Raw genomic sequence first — 20,773 nt, 5'->3', positions numbered from 1 at the left:
ACATGCACCACAAGAAAGTTAATACCTTTCACAACTTTTCTTGACTTTATTGCAACTAGAGGTCAAAAATCATATGTAAGACTTTTAAAATAAGTCATCCTTCCTTAGTCTCTCTCCCAGCAAGAACATTTCAGATTTCTCTGTGATAGAATCAAGCTGGTTTGCTTGAAACAAATCTTGCCTCTAAAAGTTTTATTTACTCCTATCTGTACACGTGTATACATCTTATAGTTTGAGTTGATTTCTTTAAGAATAGTTGGCTGTAATTTGCTGTATTTTTACATAAATGGTACAAACATTGTTTTTAGCAAATCTCACAACTCCCTTGCACATGCATCGGCTTTCTATGAGTCCTGTGTGTGCTGTATGTTTTTCTCACTTCTATAGCTACATTAAATGTGAACAACAGTAATTGATTTAAGCATATGCTTCCACTGATGGAGAGTTTATCCTATTCTCTAAAGAGAATCTTGATTGTCTTGTCAGTCGTGTTGATTAAGTGCAATCTTGTACTGACAATGTGTTAGGTGTAAGGAGGAGGAAACGTGAGCGTTGGGTGCAAGGTGCTGACATTTGAGATAGCAGGCCAAGCCATGTGGTGTGTTGGCCACATGTGGTTTAGGACTAGTTAGTCAAGATGAAGTCAGGGTTATTGTGATGGGGCTGCATAGACTGGAGGTTGAGGGACAGAGATGGAGACTTGTTGAAGACTCTTGGATGTGATGGCTTTGGCAGGTGCTGCTGTCACTGTTTTACTGACCTCATTTCTCCTGTTCCTTTTGCTCATTCAGTTGCAGCCACACTGGTCCCTTAGCTGCTCTTGCATATTGAGCATTTTGTGTTTCAGAAGTTTTGTGCTTGCTGTCCCCACATAGGACACTCTCCCACATGGTGAACGCATGGTGACACTCTCCCATCTATGTCACCATATCAGAGTTGGCTGACTCCCTATATGACAGAGCTAACTTCCCTGCCATGTTTAATTTTCCTTCTCCAGTTTTGTTTATAGCAGTGATCATCGCCAGAGATAGTTATTTATTATGCTAGAATATAGGTTTCTTATAGGCAAGGTCTTTATTTTATTGACTATAGCAAGCCCAGGACCTCTGAACATTTTCTGGCACAGAGTCAGCACAATAAATATTTGTGGAATGAAGGAACAAGATGTTGCCTTAAACTGAATACCTTGAAGGCAAAGAGCTGATTCACCTCGGACGTGAGTCCTAGCCTAGTGTTTGGGTCACTTTATAATCATTTGTATTGAATGAATGAACAAACCTGTCAAGAGGTTTGGAGGGGAAGGATTCTTGAAGGATGAGCCTGTGGGAGAGAGTAGAGCTCAGAGTCAACATATTGTGGAGAAGTGTCACTGGTTGATTTGTAATTTGAAAATAACCAGTTGCTGTCTAGTTGGCTTCAATTCTTGGTGGCCCCATGTGTGTCTGAGTAGAACCCGTCTTCATAGTGATTTCACTGGCTGATTTGTTTGGAGGTGGATCTCCAGGTCTCTTTTCCTCGGGACATCTGAGTAGGTTTGCACCTCCAACCTTGTAGTTAGAGGCCAGAGGAGTGTCAGTCACTTTCAGCACAGTGATGTCAGTATATATTCCAGTAAGCTTTAAAAGAGGTGTCCTAAAATGGCTATCATATCATAGCCCGTAATAGTTACTAATATCTTCTTCACTTAATTCACTGTTTTTTCCTCTTGATTTTTAGTGAGAAACTTACTTTATGATTCTTAAGAGATACTTATTTTATATACTCTTATAATTAATTGATTTGAAAAGAATAAGAATGAGGGCCATGCCTGAATATCCTTTGACTTCACAAGGGGGAAGGACAACCAACGTGATCGTCAGCCCATGACTGATTCGTAGGAGGCATAGTTCACACATGCCTCCATCTTCCAACCTTTCTTACCAATTCTGACATCAGCCATCCTTCCCAAGGCACTCTGAACTTCTCACCAGGTTTGTTAATTCATTGCAGTGGCTACACAGGATTCACAATTTTGGAAAGTTAACAGATAATAAATTTAGGATCAAATGCTCAGAAGTGCCTCTTAACAGCTGTGTACAGGCATACCTCTTTCCTGTCCTCAACCCATTAGCAATTCAGCCCCATGGACTCTGCTCTACTCAGGCAATGTTACAAACCTATTTTATTGTTGCCAATAAACGCCCAAAGATCACTCCACATAAGCCTCAACCCTCGCAGGCCTTAGCTCTGGCAGCAAACTTAGCTCTGCTAATTCTGTTACTGGGGCAACCTACTCCTAGCAAATCTGTCTGAAGGCACTCAGCTTTCTCATTCTATGAACCAGGAAACCCAATGCCCTGTCTCAAACCTTTGGTGTTGCAGTTCCCTCTGTTGTTGATGCTCTTCTGGTCTCCTGGATTGAGGAATTTCAACATAGAGGGGTCCTCAGGCAGTAGGGAATTCAGTGGGTTCACACCAGCTACATAGAACCAACACCTAATTTTTTGTTGAGTTCAGAAAACCAGTGGGTAAATGGCATTTGAAATCAGGATTCTCTCTAAGGTAGGTAGCTGGGCAGCTGCCCAATGCTAAAATCACAAAATTACATTTCTTTAACATTCATCTGTGTGACAGTGTATTCCAAACACCTGTGATAATGTTCATTTTGTCCATTGGTATAAAAAATTAGGTGGAACTGTAATATTTATTCAATTCATGAAGCTCGGTATACTTTTTATGAAATATTACATTTTTATTCCTCGTGTTTGTTACTTCAGTAAACACATATATAGCATAAAGAGAAATAGTGCCAAACAACCAGAGGGTGACATGTCGTCATTAGTTTCAGCTCTGTGCTATGCCCCAAATTCCCACAAAATATCATAAGTGAATTATGTAATTCCTGAAAGTTTTCAAAGAGTGATGAATACTTTCAGAATGATTGCTGCAAGTTCAGCAGAAGCAGAAAGGGGTTTTTCAAAGATTAACTTAATATGTTCAGAGAAGACAAGTCGCCTGTTTCTAATCAAACACAATGGCTGTTGTCTAATTAGCCTACATTAAAGGAATGGGATACTACTCCTACAGTGCAAAGATGGTTAAGGATAAATGATAAGGCCAATTATGCTCGAACAAAAGCAAAGAACATCACAAGTGAGGATGCTAATCAAGAAGCAATATAGAAATATCTTAACAGTTGTAATTTTTGTATTACCGTATATAGTTGAGTATAAGCCGACCCAAATATCAGCCGAGGTACCTAATTTTACCACAAAAACAGCATTAAAAATATGCTGACAAACTCGGGTTCTACACGGGTATATATGGTATTTAATATTTTTCATTATATTTTAAAACTTAGAACATTCTAGTTTTCCATACCTTTTTTTAATACTTAGAACGATCATTAGGGCCACAAACTGGTAAATTTTTTTGAATTCGAACACTGATTTCAGGGTCCAAAGGACTTGCTCTGCATCTGGCCCTTTTTTTCTTGATAGCAGTGAGATCCCCAATGTAGTTTCTGAGATGATTGATTTTAAACCTAGTGGGGTGGGAAAACTGATCCATCCCCATATAGCTTATTTGGATGGCTCCACCCATTGGAGTTACAAATACTATGGCTCAAAGATCCTTATCAAGCAATTAACAAGATAAAAAACTCTACAGAGGAGGCATTCCATGATGCTCATCTTCCAGACACAGATGCTGAAGACAAAGCGGATGCATAAGCAAATGTGAGGAAAGCTATGTAGTGTCTGGGGTCTGAAAGGCTTGAAGATAAACAAGCGGCCATCTAGCTCAGAAGCAACAAAGCCCACGTGGAAGAAGCACACCACCCTGTGTGATCATGAGTTGTCGATGGAATCAGGGATCAGGCATCAAAGAATAAAAAATCATATCATTGTGAATGATGGGCATGCAGAGTGGGGACCCAAAGCCCATCTGTAGGCAACTGGACATCCCCTTACAGAAGGGTCTAGGGGAAGAAATGAGCCAGTCAGGGTGCAGTGTAACAACGATGAAACATACAACTTTCCTCTAGTTCTTTAATGCTTCTTCCCCACACCTCCCCTCCGCTATCATGATCCCAATTCTACCTTACAAGTCTGCCTAGACCAGAGGATGTACACTGGTACAGATACACTGGTACAGATAGGAACTGGAAACAGGGAATCCAGGACAGATGAACCCTTCAGGACCAATGGTGAGTGGTGATACTGGGAGGGTGGAGGAAAGGTGGGGTAGAAAACGGGAACCAATTATAAGGGTCTACATCTAACCCCCTTCCTGGGGGATGGACAACAGAAAAGTGGGTGAAGGGAGACATCGGACAGTGTAAGACATGACAAAATAATAATTTATAAGTAACTAAGGGTTCATGCGGGGGGAGTGGAAGGGAGGGGTACAAACGAGCTGATACAAAGGGCTGAAGTAGAGAGCAAATAATTTGAGAATGATGATGACAACAAATGTACAAATGTGGTTTACACAATTGATGGATGTTTGGATTGTGATAAGAGTTGTATGAGCCCCCAATAAAATGATTTTTAAAAATAGAGGGGCAGCGAAAAAGAGGAAAGCCCTCAAGAAGATGGATTGACACAATGGCTGCAACATTGGGGTGAAGCAGAGGAATAATTATGAGGGTGGACACATTTCCTTCTGTTGTGCATAAGGTCACTATCGGTCTGAACTGACTCAGTGGCACCTCACAACCGGACTCTTTCTTGGAAGGTAGTGTTTCTCTGTGGTTGAAGTCCAATTCATCTGTGCCTTTGTTATAACACTTGGCATTTTGTGTTCATTTATTTGTGTTACACACACATTGACTGAAGTTTATACCCAGAGATCAGAGATGTGTATGTATACATTTACATGGACATTTTTCATGGCAGTGGTTTTGTATTTCAGTTGCGAACCCAGTATATTAAATTGCTCTCAGTGTTCCTGGATATAATAGGTACTGAACACATGTTGAATGACTAAATAAAACAGACAAAGTTTATTTTAGAGCATGAGAAAAAAGGAATTCTACAGTGGAATTTCATTTTCATTGCATCTCAGTTTTCTCCTTCATAAAATAAAGTTGTAATATTCTTAAAAATGAATCTTAATGAGGGCAATGAATGTACAGATGTGCTTTATACAATTGATGTGTGTATGGATTGTGATATGAGTTGTATGATTCCCTAATAAAACGTTTAAAAAAATGGAATTTTAATCACTTAAAATCATTTCAGAAGCTGAATTGCAAGAACTGTCTGAAGTGCTTGAGCTGCTTTCTGCAGTTGAACTGAAAACGCTGGCGAAGATCTTTCACTTGAAACCTAATGGGCAGAAGCAGCAGTTGGTGAACTCCTTTCTCCAATTTGCCAGACAGCGTTCAGTCTTCACTTGGGACAAGCATCAGCCTGGTATTGGAGCAGTGATTTTAAAAAGGTTTTATTAACTGTTGTTACAGTAAAACTATTTAAAATCTTAATAATATATGTTAACTTATCGTGATAGGTTATATACTTTTTAAATTGTAAATGCTTTTTTTCAGGTAGATTAAGTAGAAAAAGAGTTTTTGACTATGATTTTTACAGGATTTTAATCATAATTTTATTTTGTACACTATAAAAGTATAGTCAATCCAATTTTAACATGTGGCTTTTTATGGATTGAAGCATAAACATTTACAGAAAACTGTGAGCAGTTCTATTAATCTTTTAACCCTTATACTAGTTCAGTTTAGGGAGAATTGTATCAACTTTTAGAAATTTTGATTTGTCATGTCTGTTATCGATAAAATAAATCAGTCTATTTCAGTGTGGATATCCACTATTTTGGAATAGTTGAGAATAAAATAAAATGAAATCATGCTTTTCAAAACACTTGAAAATGATGCCAATGTTTATTTTACATATATATACTGTGAGGATGCCTGATAGCAGAGCAGATGATGTACTAATGTGCTAGTAGCAAAACCTGCCCTTCAAATCCACCATGGCAGAAAGATGAGGCTTTCTGCTTTCATAAAAATTTACAACCTCAGAAGCCCCAAGGGGCAGTTCCACCCTGTCCTGTATGGGCCTTATGTGTTAGAATTGACTCACGAGCAGTGAGTATATACTTGTGAATTTGAACCGCCAGAGTTTCCTCTTGTTGAGAAGGTAGTGTTGGTAACATTTTTAATGGAACACGGGCATAATGAGGCTTATATTAGAAAGAAAAAATGTCAGTATCAATGCTTCCAAATGTGTCTGGTAATGTTGGAAACGTTTTTGGTTGTAACACTGGGGGAAGTGCAGAGCGCTACCGGTCGGTATACAGTGGGCAGCGGCTAGGGAAACGGCTAGTTACCCTGCGATGGACAGGAGAGGTTCCACAACAGAGTCAGGGAGCCCCTAGGTAGTGCTGATGTGGAGAAACTGGACTATGGAATGAACTCACAGCTCAAGTCCCAAAGGCCATGTAGCTCTGACCTTAATTCAGATCTCCAACTGCAACTGGCAGCTACCCAGACGCCAACAAAATCGCTCTGGAATGAACAGGCTCCTGGACTACACTGCGCATCAGAGAGTAATCCCAAACCCGAGAAGGCTTTATTTCATCTCCTGGTGTGCAAAATGCATGCCTTACCCAGAGATTTTGATAGGGACATGTAAGATAAATAGCTCTTATTTAATCTAAATAGCAACTAGAATTGAGAATCGGTAATATTGAGTAGATGATAACTTTTATGATAGTTTTCCTGCTATTTTTAATGTTCAAGACTAAGGTAAGCCCTATTCTGTCTATGACTAGGGAAGAATATACTTCCCCTGAACCAAACCATGTATGAAATTGTTGGGAAACGGTATTTAATTTAAATTTCAGCTTGGGTGTAGTGGATTATGCATTGGGTTGCGTGAGAGGTCTGCAGTTTGAAACCACCAGCCATTCCTTAGGAGAATGACGAGACTTTCTGCTCTCGTTAAAGACTGGGAAACCCAAAAGGGGCAGTTCTACTCTGGCCTATTTGGTCACTGAGTCAGAATCGACTGGACAGCAGTAAGTTTTGAATTTGAATATTCTTAGAGAGGTTAAGAAATCCTCCACAGTCACACAGCTATAAGTGATAGATTTAGAATTTCAACTCTAAAAAAATTTAAAAAGCTGCTACCGGCAGTAATGAGTGCTAGTTATGCTTATTTTTAGCTGAAATACTTTCTAATATCTGATAGCCAAATCCCTAAAAAGAGAAAGGTAATTCTATATTGTACTTTTTTCAGGGCTAAAGACTTCGCTGGCCCATGCCTAAGAATTTGTAAAGACCCCAGGGCTGTATTTTCTCGAATCTTACTACTGTTTTCATTGACCGATTCAGTGGAAGATGAAGAAGCTGCATGTGGTGGACAGGGACAGCTTTCCACTGTACTTTTGGTCAACTTCGGCCAAATTAAGTTTCCTAGTTACACCATCTATCGAAAAACCAAAATCTTCCAAGACAGAGAAGATCTCATCAGGTAAGGCCGTATTAGCTCACATAATATCGCTGCATTTTAATTAATGGAAAAGTTTTTATTTTTGCTTACCACAGCACAAACATAAGTCCATAGCCAAAGTAATACTTAAGAATTTTTTTGTTGTTGTTCTTTATCTTTTGCCTCTCTCAAATACATTTCTAAGACCTATGAAGGGGAATGTAGGCATGTGCTTAGATTAAGGTTGAGAAAACAATGAGTATGTGGGCGAGGAGCCCCAATTATTCCTGGCTTAGAGGGTTTTCTCTTAGTCAAAGCAACCCAGCAGGATAGAGCAGGACTGCCTCTGTGGGCTTCCAAGAGTGTCGATCCACACAGGAGTAGAAAGCCTCTTCCTCCAAGGAGAGGGGTGGAGAAATCCACCTGCTGACCTTGTGCTATCAGCCCAGTACAGAATGCATTCATCTCCAGGGCTCCTTGTGAGTGGCAGTTGCCTTCATGGCAGTGAGTTTGACTCTTGAATGGGCTTATGTTCACATAGCTTCTTTAAAACAAAATAATTTACGTGTTTGGGTGAAGGTTTACACAGCAGTTTAGGTTCCCGTTCATCACTTCCCAGACAACTTGTTCAGTGACGTGGCTTGCATTCTCTACAAGGAGTGAACATTCTTATTCAGCTTGTTTTATTTCCGGTCCCCTTGCATTCTCATCTTAGTTTTAATGTGAATGTTGACCATTTGGCGGTATCATATAGGTGATATTTTTAAAGGTGCAGAGTACTTATGGGGGGATATTTGCTAGTATGTGAGCCAAACTGTTATTTAGTTAAAATGTGATGGAAGGAGTTAGCTTTGGTTCTAGCTTTGAAGGTCTCAGTCTTCGGGAGACTTCCAGTCTTGACTAGTTCCCTATGTATTTTTTTCAGGAAATTTAGCTGTTTCTCGTTGTTATCCCTTTCTATGAAGGTTCATCTTTGTGGCCATGCTTAGAACAGTTGTTATTGGTAGCCTGCGTCAGCCTCAACCATCTTCTTGCTTTTTTCTTATTGACATTAGGATTGTCCAGTTAATCAGTCATAAGAGAATAAGTACATTTAGAGGCAATTTCTTTTACTCTGGTTTTGCATTATTTGCATATTTGAAACTGCATACTTATTTTACACATGAGTTTAAAATGCAATGGATGTATACTGTAAGTGTTACAGATTTATCTTTGATCCCACTACTTAAAGCTGCAAGTGAGAAATCTTTTTTCATTTAAGTGGTTTCATAGCATTTCAGCATTGCTGTCTATCGAAGAATTTATTTTTGTAATCGATCAAGTCATTCTCTTAGCTTGGCCAGCTTAATTTTGATTATTTTTGATGATAAATGATTATCATACTAAATTCACACCTTAATATAAGTCAGAGGTTAATTACATCTTTATATGGTTATTGCCAGGTTGTTAAATGAGTGAATGAATCTCAAAAATTAGAATTGAAAAAATAATTAGAATTGATGAACTAATCAGTAATGAGGTGATAAATTCCATACTCCTTCCTGTTGAGTGTGACTCATAATTATCATACAGGACTGTAAAAAAAGCCCAAGAGGAGGGCCATTCTCAACCACCTCTGGCGCCCCTATTGCCACCAGGCTGAGGTCAGGCATGTCTCCATACTCCATTCTTCTTTACCTGTTCGGACACCAGCTGTTCTCTCACAGCATTCTGCTTTTATGGTGGCTTCAATACTTCCCTGCATCGGCCACACAGAACTCACAGACAGTATTCAGAGTTATGGGGGTTCATTATTCTGGTAATCCTGACCAAAACTCGATGCCTTCAAGTCAGTTCCTACTCATAGCAACCCTCTAGGACAGGGTGGAATTGCCCTTGTGGCTTTCTGAGACTATAACTCTTTACAGGAGTAGGAAGCTTCATCTTTATCCCAAGATAATCCTGATAAGTTACCATAAGGCAGGATCGGTAGACACTAAGGATATAGTCATTGATTCATATCAGTAGCTCTCTGCAGCCAGCAACCTAATCTCTTTTTAGTTCTCTGTGTCTCAGCCACATGATCTCTTGGTTTCTGTCTCCATGGGCTAGGAAACCCACTCAGCGCTCTGCTTGTTAGTCTCAGAGTCCCCACACTGCTCTAGTGCTCAGTGTCAAGGTCTCCTTGCTCAGGCCCCTGGTCTTAGCCTGGCTTTTTGGCCTTGTCCCGTGGTCTCCATGCCAAAGCCTTGGTTCCTCTGGTTGTGATCTCTCCACTTTTCAGATCTTGAAGTTGTTCCACTTCTGACGTCCATGGAGTTTCCCCTCTCTTCCTGTGTCAAAGATCACTTATCCCGATAGCCAGGGGAGTGGCAACTAAAACGGACCAATCCCTCTTTTAGTACTGCACTTTATTTGCATAGTCCCCCAATCATTTGGTGGGAGTTACAGAGACATGAGTAGAAGAGCTGTGTTAAGAAATTTTACTCAATCACAAAAAGAGTCTCAAACTGTTTTCAAAGCTGTAATCTTCACAGAACATGTTGCCAGGTCCTTTTCCTGCAGCGTGACATTGGGTTTGAACCATTAATCTTTCAGTGAGCAGCCTACTGCTTAGCCTCTGTACAACCAGGGTGCTTATGTTATGTGGTCATGCAGTGTAAATGTTCTTATCTTTTTGCTAGGCAGCCTGTATTCTTCTGAACCATTCTAAAAGATAGAATATTAAATTATTATTAGAATAAAAGTTAAATAACCGTAATTTAAACAACAACAAAACTCTCTAACCTTTGGAGTTACATGTAGTAGATGGGACATGGTTTTTTTCATGAATGCCCATTCATATCTGGAACATAGTCAGTGTTGTCGTTGTGCCCAGGTATGCAACAGCTGCACACATGCTGAGTGACATTTCTGCTGCGATGGCCAGTGGGGACTGGGATGAGGCCAGAGAGCTTGCACAATGTGCACAAAAGGATTGGAGCCAACTGAAGACCCACCCTTCCCTGAGGTGAAATTTTCTTGTATTTGTTACTGTCAAAAACTCACAAGTTCCATCATTTATGGTACTTTTTCCTCTCTGGAGGACACAGTGCAATTGTTCTGTGACCAAACCAACTGTAGGTTGAATTTTCCACTTGCTTCACATAGAGAAAAAGTATTGCGTGAATTGTAGATTCTGATCTTGAAGTGAACTTAGCGTAAGTAGATTTCGTGCTGCGGCCTTTGGGCGAGCACAGGACTGCTATATGCGTGACACGTGACTGTGCTGGTGGGAAGCCTAGCACCAGTAGCTGTATGCAAATGTAAGGCAGCCCAGCAGGAGGATAAATGTGGGTGGAACGCACTAGGAAAGTCAAGCACATGCTATTCTGAAAAGTGACACAATTGAACTTTTATTTTAAAAGTTCAAAAAAAAGTTGTAAGTACTCTCTATGATTCCAGAGAAGAATTTACAGAAGAATCTTTGATCAAAAGGGTAGAAAATATATAAATGAATTTAAAATTATCACAGAAGCCATAATTTCTGGATTCATTGGCAATATGAACTCCTGAAATTATTGCCCTAATATTTTAAAACTTTAAAACAAAAATATTCCTTTTTGTTTTTGTATATAACAGCTCTATTTACATTTGAACTATGTAACCATATAATATTCATGTCATATAATGGTTGGTTTTTGTTAGATGCCATCAATTTGATTCCAACCTAACGTGGCCCTATGCGTAACAGAACAAAACACTACTTAATCTTGTGCCATCATCACAATTCTTCCTGTACATTTATTTTAGAAAATAAACTCTTCTTACAACCAAACAATAGCTTAACTAGCTCTTTGCTGATGTCAGATAGATCTTGGCTAAAAGCAGAAAATACCAGAAACACTCTGACTCCTGTTTCATTGGCTATACAACCATAGAAAGCTTTGAGAAAAATGAGAATTCCGGAATACTTCATTGTACTCATGCATTGTGCTCTTGGATCTCGTGGCAGTTGTGTGAACAAAACATTGGAATACCACATGGTCTAAAATCAGAGAAGGTGTGCCTTAGGGTCACAGTTTCTCATTAGTCTGCATGCTGTGCAACAAGTGAAGCTGGTTCTCTGAAGAAGAATGTGGCGCTAGCATGGGAGGAACACATACTGACAACACTCATGTGACACACACTTGCTTTCGGAAAGTGAGGAGGACTTGAAGCATTTGCTGATGCAGATCAAGGATTGCAGCCTTCGTTATTGATTACAACTCGGTGTAAAGACCAAAATCCTCACAAATAGCTGAATAGGAAACCTCATTATAAACAAAGAAAAGATTTAAATTGTCAAAGACTTATGTCTTGCCTGGACTACATTCAATGCTCATAGAAGTAGCAGTCTAGAGATCAAAAGATGTGTTGCATTGGATAAATCTACTGCACAAGGCCACTTTAGAGTGTTGAAAATGAGAGAGGTTACTCTGAGGACTAAAATGTGTCTGACTTAAACCATGTTTGTTAGTCTGGGTTGACTAGAGAAACAAATCCAGAGCCGTTCATGTATGTGTAAGGGAGAACTTTATATCAAAGAGTAATTGTATATTAAGAAAACATCCCAGCTCAGCCCAGTTCAAGTTCATAAGTCCGATATTGGCCCATATGTCCGATACCAGTCTAGAAATTCCTCTTCAGACTTATGCAACACATCCAATTACGCCGAATGCAGGAAGATCACAGGCCAGTGGGTGGAAAGTCTTGTGGATCTAGTGGCGGTGGAAGCACCTCAGTACTGGCATGGGTCTCCAAGTTGCTCTTCCAGTTCCAGTGGTCAGGCTCCATCAGCATAGCTCCATATGGCTTGTCAGCAGGAAAATGAAGCAGAGAGTGTATGCCACCTCTCGAAAGGAAGACCAGAGTTCTCAGAATCCCCAGGAGAAGGTAATGCCCAGGCAGAGACAGTATTGGCTATGACCTGATTGACAGGCTAGACTCCACCCCTTCACTCAAGTTGACAGGAGGTTATGTAACTTTCACGCCATAATATTTTCAGTTAGCTCATATACATGTGAAAGTTGGTCATTGACTGAAAATAAGACTGAAAAAGAATAGATATATTTAAATTTTGGTGTTGGCAAAGAATATTGAAAGTTTTATGGATTGCCAAAAGGACAAAAATTTCTGTCTTGAAAAAAGCAAAACAAAACAAAAAAGTTTTCTGTCTTGGAAGAGGTATGGCCAGAGTGTTCCTTAATGAAAAGGATAATGAGACTTCATTTTACATACTTTGGACATGTTGTCTGGAGGGACTAGTCCCTGGATAAGGATATCATGCTAGGTAGAGGGGCAGTTACAAAGAGAAAGTCCCTCACCAAGATGGATTGACATTGACATGGTGGCTGCAACAATGGGCTTTCGTAAAAATTGTCAGGATAGTGCAGGAGTAGGCCCTGTTATGTTAAGTTGTTCATAGGGTCGGTGTGACCCAGAACTCAGTAGATGGCTTCTGAAAAAAAATCAGCAGATCTTTTAAGACCTCTTGATGTGGGATCAAAAGGTTCCTAGAGCTATAGTCGGTTCCATATTGAGCTGCTAACAACAACGTCAGTTGTTTGAGCCCACCTACTGCTCCAGGGAGAAAGATGAGTCTTTCTGTATCTCTAAAGATTTACAGCATTGGCAAACGTGGTGAAGAAAGCTGATGGTGCCCATCTATCAAAAGATACAGTGTGTGGGGTCTTAAAGGCTTGAAGATAGGCAAGCAGCCATCTAACTGAGAAGCAACAAAGCCCACGTGGATGAAGCACATGAGCCTGTGTGATCATTAGGTTTTGATGGGAACAGGTATCAGGCATCAAAGACTCAGAAAAAAAATCATATCGATGTGAATGATGGGGAGGGTGGAGTGGGGACCCAAAGCCCATCTGTAGACATTTGGACATCTCACAAAAGGGTCACAAGGAAGATGAGCCAGTCAGGGTGCAGTATAGCACCAATGAAACATAAAACTTTGCTCTAGTTCTTTAATGCTGACAAATCTGGCTAGACCAGAGCATGTACACTGGTACAGATAAGAGTTGGCGACACAGGGAACCCAGGACAGATAAACCCCTCAGGACCAATCATGAATGAGAGTAGCGATACCAGAACGGTAAGGGGTAGGTGGTAGGGAGAAAGTGGGAACTGATCACAATGATCGATATATAACCCTCTCCCAGGGGAACGAACAACAGAAAAGTGAGTGAAGGGAGACTGCGGTTGGTGTAAGACATGAAAAATAATTTATAAATTATCAAGGGTTCATGAGGGAGGGAGGGGAAGGGGGAAAATGAGCTGATATCACGGGCTCAAGTAGAAAGAAAATGTTTTGAAAATGATGATGGCAGCAAATGTACAAATGTGCTTGACACAATGGATGGATGCATGGATTGTGATAAGAGCTGTAACAGCCTCCAATAAAATGATTAAAAAATACAAAATGCAAGGACTCAAAAAAAAAAAAAAAAAAAAAGAAAAAGATGTATAGCCTTGGAAACCAACTGTGGCTTTGTCCTCTAGGATTGTAGTGAGTCAGAATGGACTCAATGGCAGGGATTTTGGTTTTGAAGATATGGGATCAAACTGACAATAGCAGACTTCAAAGATGGATGAGTTTATGTTCTTGAGGAGGAACAACTCAGAAAAGAAGGGTGAGAATCACTGCACAACGCAAAAATGTGAACAGTGTCACTCACTTGTGCTGTTGAATTGGTGTAGGTTTTGCTATATAAAATAATCTGAACAGCATAAGTTCCAAGTACATATCACATGATCTTTTATGTATTTTATTGTTTTGGTAAGTGTTAAACATTTTTAAAGAAGCTTTTGGTCTCTTGTTACATAGTGACAAAACCCTGGTCTATTATGAAGGGCTTTTTTCATTAAGCCTTTAGGACATGTGCTGGCTGCGGTCCGGTCCATTTAACCCCATGTAGTAGCAAGCAGACTTCTTCTATAGGGTTGTTTGCTTTCTTCTTTTTGGCGTTAATCGTGATAGAGGCAGATCTCCACGCCTTTCTTCCATGGTGTCACAGGGTGTGTGCAGTGCCAGCTGCCAGCCTTTCTTTATGTCAGCGTTTGAGTACCACCTGTTGGCATCACATAAGGATGTTAGGACATACATTTCATAGATAAATAATGACTTAAAAAGGAATTAAATTGCTGTAGAATAGGATTAGCAAATGTTTCATGTAAAGAGCTAGACAGTAAATATTTTAGGCTTTTTGAGCCATATGGTTTCTATGACTGCTACTCAAGTCTGCTGTTGTAGTGAGTGAGCATTGTCGTGTTACAGTAACACTGTATATATGGACCCGAATTTGAATTTCATGTTTTTCTCAAGTCACAATATTATTTTCTGTTTGATGTGTTTAAGCCATTTAAAAATGTAAAAAAAAACAACCTAAAATTCTTTTGTTACTGAACATATGAAATGAGTGGTCCATAGAGTGCTGACTTCTGATTTGATTGTTAATAATTGTTCATATCTTAGTCCACTTTCTAATCACACCAGGGAATGGTGGGGTTGTGAGAATAATATGTGTTTATAGTAATACATATTGTACAAAATAAAAAGTATTTAAAATATATCTATTTAAAAGATGAAATTCAGTCTGCTTTTTCATTTCTTATTATTAACTTATAACAAATAAAGACATTTCTAATCTAATTCATTTTAGATACCATGAGGATTTACCACTCTTTCTGCGATGCTTTACCGTTGGGTGGATTTATACAAGAATTTTGTCTCGAAATGTTGAAATACTGCAGAGACTTCACATGTATGAGGTTAGAGCACATCTTCTACCACCTACCTCTTACTGTGTCAGTAAAAAGCTTGTGAAGGGACCCCAGCGTAGGACTCAATAAATCTTGGGTATTTGTTAAACATGCAATTATAGACCAGAAATAAGTTTAATTTAGGCACCTTTGCTGTCTGCTGTAAATAGTGAAAAAATTGACTGACAAAAGGTTCATGAGTTGATGAAGACATGTTCAGAATGACCCAGATGTCATAGATAGAGATCCACAGTCCTGAGTTTGTGCCTTTTGAGGTTTGGGTGGGTAACTTGGAAGACTTTCAAAAGTATCTGAGATGGAAATATCACATCTGCCTAGTTTCCTCTGACAGTTATCCTGGATCGTCTGGAAGTAGTTGACAAGCAGAAACCAGGAATTTGATTGTGACCTTATACTAAATATTGAGATATTGCTAGAGTTAACATGTTTGCTGTTTCCATATTACAGACTATTCTACAAAAGGGATATGTAGAGGTGTGATTTTCTTGGTCCAAAGTCTATAATCAATGTGATGGCCTTAGGGAGATCGTTAAATTCCTCAAATTGTATGTATTCATGGCTTGTGCATTATTCTGTGATGAATCCTATTGATATATGCTCTACAGGGGAAAAAAACTAAACAGTTTGTGTGGGAATCACAAGGGAGCTCCCTGCTGAAGTGGAGTGATTGGTTTGGGACAAACAGAAGCTATAGCCTGGGTTCCCAGAAATCTGTGTCATTGCTCCACTCATTGGGGGTCTGCTGCCTGGAACTTGGCCCTATGAGTCCATGGTGAATGAATCAGCTGCCAGGAGAATATTGTACAATGTTTGTTTACCAATTGGCATGTACCTTAGAAGTACTTCCCACAGCCTCTGCCCTAATAATCCTGGTCTTCAACCTTACTTTTAAGATGGAAAGATAGATACTATAAATATAATTTGCTAATTTTATTGGATTCTAGGCATAGCTACACTTAATTTTTTGTGAATTTGATGAGCTTTCTTCGTTACTTGTTATAATAGGAAGCAGTCAAGGAACTTGAGAACCTTTTATCTCAGAAGATTTATTGTCCTGAGAGCAGAGGCCGATGGTGGGATAGGCTGGCCCTTAATTTACACAAGCATCTGAAGCGTCTGGAGCTGGTAAAATATGGGAAAGTTTAATATATTTAACTTTTAGATACAATAAAAATCTAAATGTAATTAGGACATTATTTTCTTTTGGTTTTACTCTTCCAGCCAATCCTGTTTTATGTTGAGCTCTAGTGGAGCGAAACCAGCGAAGTCTGTGTTGTTGTTGTTAGTGTAGTTGGTGTTGATGTAGAGCAGAGTGAAACATGGCTGGTCCTGTGGCGTCCTCACAATCCTTGTGCTTGAGTCCATTGTTGCAGCCACTGTGTCCATCCATCTTGCTGAGAGTCTTCCTCATTTTTGCTCCTCTACCAAGTATGATGTCCTTTTCCAGGACTGGCATGTATGATGTCCTTTTATAGGGACTGAAGTGTATCTGCAAATATATATGCATAAATTATTTCAAGGAAATGGATTACAATTAATTATACAAACCCCAAGTCTCTGGGTCAGGTAGCAGGTTGAAGGCGTCGCATAATGCCATGGGTGCAGGCTGATGAAGCCAAAATCTGCAGGTCAGGCAGCAGGCTAATGGCTTCTCATGTCCTAAGATCTGGCAGTCAGAGGATAATGAGACAAATGAAAATTGAAAGACAGTTTTTCCAGAAGCCTTGTATCATTACAGTGGGCCACTCATAGGATACTCCTCTTCTAACTGGTTGGCTGCTCACATCAATAATAAAACGGAAGGTGATCCATGGCGTCTGCCAGACCACGGAGAACGATAGCCCGGCTAGCTTCGCACACAACATTCCTGAGCACTGAGCCCAAAAGAAGTCACAGGGCCCCAATAAAACATTAACGAAAAGGTGTGACATTTGTTTCTTTATACTAGTTTGGCAATTTTGGGGCAATGGCAGCTGTGTTTAGGATGTAGGATTAGGAGTTGTGTGTGGATTTAGAAGTCAGGACCTCGAAGGGAGAGTCAGTGTCACCACCCTCACAGATGTCTTCAGGAAGGTGCTTTTTGTTTCAGAAATGGTGTTTTCACCCATTTGTTTTGGAAGACCTCAGGCGGAAATATTGGTGAATAAAATATTCCTTTCCTAGTAGAGCTTCTTCCTTTCATGAAGTGCTTTGCTCAGCCACTGGAGAGGTGTAGTGTGATCAACCTGGAGCAGGCAGCGTAGCTGTGGGGGGAGGACCTTGAGGGTGTGGTGTGGGCTGAGTGTGGGCAGCTTGCAAGTGCCAACACCTCCTGTGACCAGACATAAGGGGGAAGGAAGAAACTGCCCCTCTGGGAATGTTGTTTTTCTAGTGGAATGTGAAGCAAGTTTCTAATGGAACGTGTAGGGTTGGAAACATCAACATGAAATTTGAAACTAGGATATGCTGCTTGTTCTGCTTTGTCCCGAAAAAGCACCTTATTACCTAAGTGCTTCAAGCCCAGAACTCTTGCTTTCTCACCTTGAGGTGGTTGTGGTGTTGTCACATCTGGTGTTTATTTAGGCTTAAATAGTAAGAGAAAGCATCTGTTAGCCTATAAACAGCTCTGGAGAAAGTTTCTTTTATATTCTTTTTTTCATCAAAGATTCAAAAGATTTCACGCTCTTTACCCTGAATTCACAGTTCAGTTAATCGGAACATTAACGTACCGGTATATACACATAGTGGTAGATCAGCTACTGAGCTTTTGAGATTGATGCAAAACTCTTCTAATTCCTTTGAACCTCTCCCAAATATCTGAAAGGCCGTGCTTATTCTAGTCATGTTTGCTGCCATTGCACATTGCACGTTCCTCACCTCAGCCTCCCGTGGAGGAGACAGAGCAGAGCTGGCCCGATGTTTCTTCCTCATCAATGAAAGAGAAACTCGGTACTCTTTAAGTCCTAACTTCCCCCCTTTCCTCTTCGGGTAGCCTCTAATTCCACCGCCGGTATGCATTTCCTGTTCCATATATGGTATGGAAGTGGAGTCATGCAGTAGTTGTCCTTTTTGTCTGGTTCTTTCACTCAGCTTGATATTTTTAAGGTTCATTCAGGCCAAGGCATGTGCCAGGGCTTCGTTTCTCTTTGTGGCTGAATAATATTATGTGTCCACTACAGTTGTCCATGCCTCTGCTATGGACACTCGGGTGGCTGTCTCTGGGCCTGTCATCAGGAGGGTTTCATTGAGCAGTAGTGTAGAAGTGCCTGTTTGCGTTCTTGGTGTTAGATCTCCTGGGTACATATCGTCCTAAAAGCTCCTTGGGCGATGCCCCTAAGAAGCATGGAGGCAGGCGTCTTTCTCTTTAAACTTCTTCCAGCCTGTAGGCCAGGGGATTCCGGGATTTCCAAGCTCCCTGGGAGGATATGAAGGTAGCGGTTACTGTGTTCCAGAGGTGTAACAGGATCATAACCGGTTGGGCTCCGTTTGCGGTGAGGCATGATGTCTTGGTTCTCTAGTGCTGTCGTGACAGAGCTATCATATGGACGGCTTTCACCAGACAACTTCATTTTCTCATAGGCGACGAGAAGAGTCAATTCACGGCACTGGCCTTCGGAGAGGGCTTTTTGTTTCTCTTGGCTCTGGGAAGGTCCTTGTCTCTTTAGCTTCTTGTCCCTTGGTGATCTTCACATGACGTGGCAGGTGCCTTCCCCTATCTCTGCTGATTCACTCGCTTGAATCTCTTTTGTGTCTCAAAAGAGATTGATTGAAATCTACCCTGCAGTGGGTTTGGTTTTGGCTTACACTAATCCCATCTCTTTAACATAACAGAGGATTCTTTCGAAAATGGAGTTATGACCACAAGTATAGAGGTTAGGGTTTATAGGGGGACCTAGTTCAAACAGTGACATGTGATAATTAGGCTGTGCATTATCAGGGTAGGATTTAAGGAAATAACCTTGATTTCTAGACATGTTGGTTTGCTCATTTGCCAATCAGCAAAGCCTGATAATTAGTTCTACTGAGTTTTCCGGTCAGCCTAAGTGAATGCAGCACCATGACAGGGCCGCTTAGGGTCCTGACGTGGGCTGGTGTCGTTTGTAGGCTGTTAAATGCATCAATGAAGGGCTGGACGATCCAGATGTAAGAACAGGACATCGGCTGTCACTTTACCAGAGAGCCGTGCGACTGAGAGAGTCTCCAGGTTGTAAGCCGTTCAGACACCTTTTCCATAAACTGCCAGCCATCGATGTGGGAGATGTGAAACATGTAAGTAAATATCCTCTGGGGACTCTGGGCTTAAATGCATCGACTTGGCTTTCTTTTTTCTCACTCTGAGCAACACAAAGCTAATCTCCAGAGTAAATTTTCAGTTCACTGTTTGCATTCTGATACCTTCTGAACCGATAAGCCTGGGTTGGTTGCTTGATTCACACCCTGGATTAGAGTGACTTTCTGTAAAACCATAAAGTGTGAACATTGTAGCGCCAGCCAATTCCTTCTCACTAGCAAGTAGTTGAGAGCTCAGACTCCATTTGCCTGGCGCTCTGCTTGATGTTTCAGAATGTGGACCCCACACTGGTGTGTCCTGCTCAGAGCAGGTAGCTTTCGGTAAGTTTAGAAAAGTTGATCACGAACAAACAAACACCTGTTTTTCAGGGACTGTAACTGATGTGTGGATAATTGGCATTCTTTTGGTATTTCAGGTCACCATCACTGGCAAGGTATGCCCACAGAGTGGGCCGGGGAAGTCCACGTTTGTGATGGAGGTTGAAGAGGCTGGAGACCCCACTACTGTGCTGTGTTCAGTTGAGGAGCTGGCATTGGCCCATTACAGATGTGATGGCTTTGATCAGGGTAAACTGAGCAACATTTTACCATCCCACCCACCCACCCTGTGGTGAGCAGCATTGCAGAATAGCCAGTCACAACGAATCGCTGATATCTCCTTGTCCTCTGCCCATAGTAGAAGATATTGCTGGCCTAGAGGGTGTGGAAGAATTTTACTAACTATGGTTTTAAAGGCTGCTTCTTCCACTTACTCATTATTTCCCTGCTATTGCCTGCAATGACCTGTGTTCTGTGTGAGATGCTAGACATGGCTAAGAGTTCTGTTCTCAGAAGACTGTGCAGAGCAGGGGCACATAGGAAAGGCAGAGGAGCTGTCTGCCATGTAGACCTGCTGGGGAAGGAGGCTGGGCAAGGGAGCACCAGGCTGTTTGGGCTTGGAGCAAATAGGCTGTGATCCAGGCTTATGCTTTGAGCTGCTGACCACAAGGTCACCAGTTCAGAATCCCTACTCGCTCCTCAGGAGACAAATGCACTTGTAGAGATTTAGTCTCCAAACCCCAAAAGGCAGTTCTGTTCTGTCCTAGAGGCTTGCTCTGAGTCAAAATTTACTCTATGGCTGTGGGCTTGGTGTTTGATTTATAAGAGGACTGTCACCAGATAGGATTAAATAAAAAAAAAGGATTTATTTTTTTCTGAGTATTGCAGACAAAGTTGATGTCTAATCTACATAATATTTTATTACAGGGAATGAGTAAAGATTTTAGGGTAGAAATGTAAATACC

At 40.7% G+C, this 20,773-nt stretch overlaps 1 protein-coding gene across 4 annotated transcripts in view; it reads left to right on the top strand.

Moving 5' to 3' along the window:
* The window catches only part of FAN1 (FANCD2 and FANCI associated nuclease 1), a 44,057-nt gene that overhangs the window by 4,851 nt on the left and 18,433 nt on the right, over positions 1-20,773 (top strand). For 3 of the 4 annotated variants that reach the window (XM_075535873.1, XM_075535872.1, XM_075535871.1), the window contains 7 exons: positions 5,223-5,421; positions 7,239-7,472; positions 10,288-10,419; positions 15,101-15,209; positions 16,227-16,346; positions 19,305-19,469; positions 19,907-20,057. In XM_075535873.1, coding sequence (XP_075391988.1) covers positions 5,223-5,421; positions 7,239-7,472; positions 10,288-10,419; positions 15,101-15,209; positions 16,227-16,346; positions 19,305-19,469; positions 19,907-20,057 — 1,110 coding nt within the window. The remainder of the gene's footprint in view (positions 1-5,222; positions 5,422-7,238; positions 7,473-10,287; positions 10,420-15,100; positions 15,210-16,226; positions 16,347-19,304; positions 19,470-19,906; positions 20,058-20,773) is intronic. The other variant, XM_075535874.1, reaches the window with a different exon arrangement.

Source organism: Tenrec ecaudatus, chromosome 17, assembly GCF_050624435.1.
Source record: "Tenrec ecaudatus isolate mTenEca1 chromosome 17, mTenEca1.hap1, whole genome shotgun sequence".
Classification (NCBI taxonomy): domain Eukaryota; kingdom Metazoa; phylum Chordata; class Mammalia; order Afrosoricida; family Tenrecidae; genus Tenrec; species Tenrec ecaudatus.
Note: the sequence above shows the minus strand (reverse complement) of the source record. Positions and strands in the feature narration are given on the sequence as shown.